We start from the raw sequence: 8171 nt of genomic DNA, 5'->3' as shown, positions 1-8171 counted from the left end.
GCATTAGATGAACAAAAGCTAGTGATTATTGAGTTGGAAGTTCAAAATGATGCTGAGTAGAATAGTGTGTAGGTTGTTGCTCAATTAGTAGAAGATGAAGAAGAAGAACAAGAAGAGGCTTCTATACTGAAACCGGTTATAACTAGATATGTAAAGTTGAATCACTCTGCAGATCAGATAATTGGAGACATGAATGTTGCAGTACAAACAAGAAGAAATATCAGAGATTGTTGGCATAACTGATGGAGATGATGATGACCAGTAAAGTTGATATGACTAGGTATATGATGTCAAAGGGGAGATTGTTGGAAGATTACCAATAAAGTTGATGGAGATTGCTGGCTTGATGATGATGATTGTAATAGGTTGATTGATAACTTTATTTGCATTGTCATTGATGGAAACCATATTTTGTTAGTCATCTAGGTCATCTAGACCAACCGATATAGCCTAACCGGTAAGTGGAATTAGTTAGACAACAAAATTGCTAAGTTGTTGTCAATCGGTAAATAGGAACAAAGCAATGATCAAGAGATTGGTACGGACGATTGGAGAAGAGTTAGATGTTGTGGTTTTATAGAAGTGTTGAAGACAGAAACATGCACCTATGTTCCAAACTGCATCAATAGATTCGATGTATTGAGTGAGTTATGATTGAATGTCATGAACTATTTGAAGAAGAATGAATACCAGTGACATATCTTGAACTAGTAATGATTTATGGTATAGCGGTGGATCTTATCATGTTCATAACTTAGTGATGACATGTTAGAATCCATGTGTAATGATAAGATGGTATTTGAGCGCATACAAGGATTGAGTTTCTTGGGAAATAGCAAAGTGCTTAGAAGAATGTGACAAGGGTTTGATTGCTTATCAAATCGATGTGTGGTGATCATTTAACGGTGGAAATCATCTAGAAAATTGTTGTAATGATCTATAATGTAAATTCATTGTATCTTGTTGATGTAATTAGGGTTTGTTGCCGCCCTAATTGAAAAATGTATTTAGGGCTAGTTTGAGAAGGGTTTTAGTGTCGGTGGTTTGAGAAGAAGGTATTGCCAAACCAGATTGAAGTGTTTGCATGTGTAGCAGAGTTGTACTAAAAAGGATCTGTACTAGCAAGCAAGGAAGTGTTGTGATAGAATCATTTTACCTATTGTTCCCCAACAATTACAACAGTTTGAAATCCCTTAATTGGGTGGTTATCCTAACAGGTCTTATATTGTAAATTCCTTCACTAGGTGGCTCGTTAACTTGAGTTTGAAATCCTCTAACAAGGTTACTCATAACAAGGTAGAGCTCCTAACAGAGCTGAGGCAAAATCCCTTGACCGAGTGACTCCCAACATGGTCTTCTCTTAACTGATCATATTATAAAGCTCTTAACTAAGCTAGGCCTTTAACCGAGCACATTCCAAAAGAGTGTAGATATTTTGTGGGTGCTAATTCCCATCGTGGTTTTTCCCAGTTGGATTTCCATGTGAAAAATCTATGTGTTCATGTGGTGATGCATTGTTGATGTGTGCATTTGATATCTTTATTTTGTTTATATATTGATGAACACTTAAGTGAATGGTTTGGTAAATCTTTTTAAGAGATTGTTTGAGTAGTTAATGGTACTATTTTTTGAAGTAGTGCAGAATTGTTTTACAACTGATTCACCCCCCACTTCTTAGTAGGATCTGGATCCTCATAATAACACTTTCAACCATTATGGGTAGGGATCATAAGCCGAACATTTTTCTTATTTAAGAGACTAAGATGCAATCTAAAAAATTAAACAAAGTTAGTCTCTTCTTGTTTAGAGATTGTGGGCTACATTATTGTGATGTTGATGGTGCCTCCAGAGGAATTTATACTTTCTAAAATGCAAATACTGTTAAGGGGGTGAAGATATATTTAGACTCTAATCACATTGAAACCCACTTTACTCATTTGTGAGATGAGACTTCTTGGATCATTTATAATATCTATGCTCCTAATAATAAGGGAGTGACAAAAAGGTTATGGAGTTCACTAGCTTCTTTCAAATATTCCTTTTTAATGGAGAGATGGTTGGTTGTTGGGGAATTTAACACTGCTTTGAGAGATGATGAAAATAAATGGGGTTCTTAGGTGGCTGATGATACTAGATTGGATTTTCTCTTTTATTAACTTGCAAGGACTTTTGGATTTGGATCTTCATGCAACCTCTTTTACTTGGTCTAATATACACAGTGGCAAAGATCTTATTTAGGTCAAGTTAGATAGGGCACTTATCTCACCAGATTAGATGCTCTCCTACTCTTGTGATCTCTTTTCTCTTACTAGAGTGGGTTCAAATAACTTCCCCATTTCTCTTTCAACTGATGTTACGGGGCGTAAGAAAGGCTTTCCTTTGAGGTTTGAGAAGATGTGGACCCAACACTCATATGTCAAAGGTAAGATTCATGAATAGTAGAAGGTGAATATGGATGAAGAAACTATGTTTAGGGGTTCTCAGAAGCTTTCTTTGGTCAAGTCAAATATTTTGCAAAGGAATAAATCTACTTTTGGTCACATTTTTCTCTCTAACAAGAAGGTTAAAAGCAACCTTGATGTTGTCAAGAATTTGATCTAGGTCAATGGTGCAGTTCCTTAACTTATTGAGAAGGAAATCAATCTTATATCTAGTACTCATGATATTATCTCAAAGGAGGAAGAATTTTGGAAGCAAAGATCACACACCCTTTGGCTTTAATGTGGAGATTGCAATACTAAGTTTTTTCATCTTTCTATGTTGAAGCACATGACCACTAATAGAATTAAAGCTATTCTTCATAATGGGATAACTCTTGACAAGGATGAGGATATTATGCATGCAACATTTTTTTTTTTAATCTAATTTGCTTATGGATGAGAATAATTTGGATGTGTAGGGCCAAGAGTAGTTTCTTAGGGAGATTCGTAATCTGATTATAGAGGATATGAATAGATCTTTGAGTAGGATTTCCTCAAAGGATGAAGTCCATGCTACTATTTTCTCTTTTGAAGGAAATAAAGTGTTTGGTTTGAATGGCTTCCCCACGTTCTTCTTTTATATTTACTGGGATATCATGGCCAAAGATGTTACTTGGGTTGACAAGGAGTTTTTGGTAGTAGATCTATTTGAAAGGAGCTTAATACCACTTTTGTTTTTCTTATTCCTAAGTTTGAAAGTGCTAAACCCTTTGGTTACTTTCATTTTATTAGTTTTTGTAATTCAATTTATAAAATAATTTTGAAGGTTAAATTGGTGCTTATAATCAAGGATTTTTGCCTTGGTATTATTTCTATGTAGCAAAATGGATTTGTTCCTAGTCACTAGTTTCTTTATTTGATCCTCATTATGCATGATAACATCGACTCTCTCAATTAATAAAAAGGAAGGTTTTATACTTAAGTTAGATCTCCTCAAAACTTATGATACAATGAACTAGCAACTCCTTCTAAAAGTTATGAAGGCTTTTTGGATTTGGTTCTAAAATTGTTCAAATTACCAGGCAACTCATTTTTACTCCAAATTTCTTTGTAATCATTAATGGCTCTCCCTCTAGTTTCTTCAACAATTTGAGAGGCATAAGAAAAGATGATCCTATATCCCCATCCTTCTCCATTATTATGTTGGAGGCCTTCATAATGTTTTATCTTGAATTCTATGTCTATAGATAACCTTAAAGGCCTTTCCCCTTCCTTCCCCTTGTAGGTTTGTCCTCATCAAAAAATTATCTATGATACCATTACTTTGGGAGAAGCTTCCATTTGGGAGGCTAAGTGTGGTAGGGTATCTCGTCAAATTATGAGGCTGCCTCTGGTCAGAGAATCAATATGCCCAAAAACTCCATTTTTTCATGAATACTCTAGAATGAAGATCATTTTTAGTTCTTCTGCTATATATCACGGAATTACCTTGTAGGTAAATACATTCTCTACAAGATCCTATATATCTTGAGAGCAAAATAAAGCCCTCATTGAAATTGACTAATATTCATAATTTTTTCCATTAATCTTGAGAATTTTGGGATTTTATAAGACTTGTGCTAGAAGAAAATGTCATTAACTTGGCTTTGATATCAAATGAAGGTAAAACACAAAGAAAATAGCTAATGCAAATAATCAACTGATAAGCAAACTCATTTGATCAATATAAAGCTTTGACTCAAAAAGTTACATTAAAAAAACTCAGCTTTTATAATAGATCCAACTAAAACTTCTCAACCTTTATTAGAAAAACAAAGATAGAGCTACTGCCGCTCTTACAAGAAAAATGCAGCAAAGAAAACAGAATATGTTTCAACATACTCTTATATATAAAATAAACAACTGCCGTTGCTCAAACTTAGAAAACAAAAACTAGTGTTTGCTTCTACTGTCTATTTTTTACATTGCCTAAACACATATATATGATGTGGTATATAAATGAAGGTCATTATTCCAGTGCATTATTGGGCATGGGCTGCACATAAGCTTCTGTCAATAATAAGTATGATTCTTTAATAAGTGATTGCAGCATATTACTAATTGGATACGATTAGGTTTGAAAAAGGCCAAAAAAAATGATTGTAGTAATGAGTACTCATATTTTAACCTTTTTAAACTGTACAATCAATAAATGAAATCATTGGGCATAAGTGGTCGTCAAATCTAAGCAGTGAAATCACTTTAGAGTCCTAAATGAGTTTCGTTTCTTCTGATAAACTTTGGAAGGGTGTTATCAACTTTTGAGTAGATGATTTTCGTGTATAAAGTCTACCAATCTCAGAAAGCATCCCACGCTTCGTATTTTGCCACAAATTTCTCGATTAAATTTAATTTGTATATGATTAAGTTTAATATAATATCCTTCTCAACAAGGCAAGAAAGCTCAATTCTGAGACTTGTTTACTAGTGTGGCACAGAAATTAGGATAGGATGGCACCTGCTGGGATAGAGAATGTGATAAGCTTAGCAGAATCTGGCATTAAAGAGTTGCCTTTGAGCTTCGTCAAAGATGAGAACGAGCGTCCCACAGTCCCACACAATGTCTTTTGCCATGACATCCCTGTCATTTCCCTCCTCAGCTCTCGGGGGCATGGAAGAGATCGAGTAAGAGCCGAGCTGAAAATGGCTTGTCAAGAGTGGGGAATTTTCCAGGTTGTGGATCACCAAGTTCCAACGGGTCTCACAAACCTCATCATGAGCCACGCCATGGATTTCTTCTCGTTTCCTCTGGAGGAAAAGCTAGAGTATGCTTTGAAGCCCGGAAGCTATCTTGACTATGGTAATGGTAGCTTTATCAAGGATGACCTTCTAATGGATTGGAGAGAGCTCTACGTTACCAGATGCTTGCCTCGGGACCTAAATGTATGGCCTTCTAAAATACCCACTATGAGGTAACTTTGGGTTTACAGTTTACAATCTAAAAGATATGATTTTTAAAGCTGTGCATTCATTTATTGTTTTTGACTTTTGCCATTATATCTCTGATCATTATCAATATAAAGAAGATAAAGTACTTTTTTCAGTGAGTTTAATGAGATAAATGAAAACCACACTCAATTACGTCCCACATAAATGAAAAAATTAAGGTTGATTTTTGTTGCAGGAAGATTATTGCAGATTACAGCGCTGCTACCCTTGAGCTGGCAAGAGAGTTATTAGAGCTGATTTCTGAAGCTCTTGGACTGGAGTCTAAAGCCATAGAGAATGCGTGTGGAGATGCAGAACAGAAGCTTCTGTTGAATTATTACCCAAAATACCCTCGACCTGATTTGACACTAGGATTGAAGAGACACACAGATCCGGGGACCATAACTTTGTTGCTGCAAGACAAAGTGGGCGGACTACAAGACACCAAAGATGATGGCAGAACTTGGGTTACTGTGGAACCAATCGATGGGGCATTTGTAGTGAATTTGGGAGATCAGATGCATGTAAGTGTGTCTTATTATCTTTCTCATCAAGTTTCTCCAACGTTCTCATTTACTATTATATGTTACTTCTATGTGATTTTACTTTGAAAGAAAGTAGGAAATGGCAGATGGGCTGATCATTAAACATATTTACAGGTTGTTAGGCAATGGCATGTTTAAGAGCACGGATCGTGAGGCTTTGTTGAATTCGAGCACAAGAAGATTGTCCATAGCAGCTTTCTACAATCCCAATCCAAATTCGATAGTTTATCCACTGGAGGGATTGGTGACGATAAGCATCCCATCAAATTTGAACGATACATCTACAAAGAGTTTTATGACACAAAGATGACCCAGCACATCGTAGAGAGAGTAAAAAAGCTAGAATTGATGGAAGGGAAGAAGATAAATAGTACAGTTTAGATACATTGAAGTCTGGAAAGCATTAAGATTTATACATTAATTTGCTGGTGGTCTGTCTGGTTTCTAGACATTCAAAGATAAAGCACAAATTCATAAGAGATAATTGAGAGACCCTTGATATCTATGGAAAATCCATTGAGGATATGAAAATGTCCAAATGGGATCACTTAAAGTACTAGAGATGCTTGGAATTGCCAGTTTGGCTACACTCTCAAATTTGGGGAAACTAGGTAAGGATGCCCTTGGGTATCTATTGAACTCATTTGTTTGTTTTTTTACTTGGTATTTTGTTTGTTTTATTCATTAGGAAGAATTTCATTGGCATGATGATTGGTTTCTTTATGTATCTTGTGCTTATGGTTGGGCTTGAGTTTTTTCAATTCAATCATCATTTTTATTGATCTGATTTTTGCTTGGTAGGTTTTAAAGGTTTCATATTGGCATTGGTTGAGAGGATGCTTGAAAAGATTGTGTGAATCAGTTTTATAACTACAATTTGCATTTTCTTGGAAGTTTCTTCAAATGGTCTTTTTACCAAATCTATTTACTGCAAATCTTATGCTCATGGCTGGCAGAGCGCCAGCCTTATCTTGTGTTGGCTTTTCCTTTGTGATGTCTTTGATGTCAAACTGTTGGTATTGGATTCGGTATGGGCATTGATCTTTGGTAGTCAGTGGTTATGATGATCTACTTTCAGTTTTTGTAACTTGTGCATATTCAGATTTGATATTGATGTGTTTGGACTTCATGTGTAGATAGGAGGATTATGTGTTCATTGTTTCTTATATGTTTTTCAGGTGATGACATGTGAGAAGGTATATCTTATTTCAGTTTAGCACATTACATATGACATATCATTTCTTTATCCATTCACTTGGTGATTATTTCGGTAATTGATGGTTATTATTGAAATGTGAATTGATCACATTATTTTTGTGTTCTAGTCACATTGCTCATATGTATAGAGCAGTATTTGGTCAAAATGTTCATTTGAATTGAGCTTATTTTGATCATTCTTATCTATGTAGTGGGGTTAATTGTTACACATTTCATTATATCATCAGGTTTCTTTGATATGTGTTAAGAGTAAGTGTTAAACTCTTTAAGTCGACCATTAGGCTATAATGACATTGTTAAATGCATTTCATTTGTTATTTTGGTCGACTATATTGTTGTGTCGAGCTCTATATTATTGCATTGGTATCGACATATTGTCGATAGACTTTGGCAACGACATTGTAAAAGATTTGAATGGTCAACAATATTCTTTGAAATGCAAACAATGACTTGGACAGTTGTTGATTTACATACAGTTTGCCACTTGATATGTCACGTGGACAGTGACATGTACACGAACAACTGGGTGAGTTAAATCATATTGCCGGTGCTAATGAATGACTTTAAAATGATAAATTTTGTTTCACGGACTTAAAACAATCATTAGTTTTGGTTTAGTCTCGAAGTGAAAGGAAGCTTAAGTAAAAAGAAAAGTGCTTATACTAAGTTGCTCGAACCCTAGCCACCATGGTACATACACAGCCTCAAATTCAATGTGTTTCGACTGAAATATTGTCATGGGTTTCTAATATATTTGACAATGATGGATGGCAAGTTGGTTTTTGGACTCATCACGAGATGAAAGTGGAGGTAACTGATATTTTCATGGGATTTGTTTTTCAGTTTGAACCGCCATGATTGAGGTAACATCTTTGCATTATTTTGTTTTTATCCGAAGGTGAATCTACAAATTGAAAATAAAATGTGAAAAAGGTTGTTGTTATGAACATTTTCTTTACCCTACTTTACTTTGATGAAAAGAACCAAAAGTTTTTCGTTGCAGGGTTAGTTTTGGTTAATG

At 35.1% G+C, this 8171-nt stretch overlaps 2 protein-coding genes across 2 annotated transcripts; both read left to right on the top strand.

The window, feature by feature from the left end:
* Window positions 1-4779: 4779 nt before the first annotated feature.
* Window positions 4780-5398, top strand: LOC131074180 (naringenin,2-oxoglutarate 3-dioxygenase-like). Its single transcript, XM_058010745.1, has one exon. It carries the CDS (start codon window positions 4911-4913, stop codon window positions 5373-5375), a length of 465 nt encoding a protein of 154 aa, XP_057866728.1. The 5' UTR covers window positions 4780-4910; the 3' UTR covers window positions 5376-5398.
* An 8-nt stretch (window positions 5399-5406) lies between these two features.
* Window positions 5407-6532, top strand: LOC131074184 (naringenin,2-oxoglutarate 3-dioxygenase-like). Its single transcript, XM_058010749.1, has 3 exons — window positions 5407-5502; window positions 5588-5911; window positions 6047-6532. The coding sequence occupies exons 1-3, from the start codon at window positions 5407-5409 to the stop codon at window positions 6068-6070; spliced, it is 444 nt and encodes a 147-aa protein (XP_057866732.1). The 3' UTR covers window positions 6071-6532.
* Window positions 6533-8171: the final 1639 nt, after the last annotated feature.

Source organism: Cryptomeria japonica, chromosome 8 (assembly GCF_030272615.1).
Source record: "Cryptomeria japonica chromosome 8, Sugi_1.0, whole genome shotgun sequence".
Classification (NCBI taxonomy): domain Eukaryota; kingdom Viridiplantae; phylum Streptophyta; class Pinopsida; order Cupressales; family Cupressaceae; genus Cryptomeria; species Cryptomeria japonica.
This window is presented reverse-complemented; position numbering and strand designations above follow the sequence as displayed.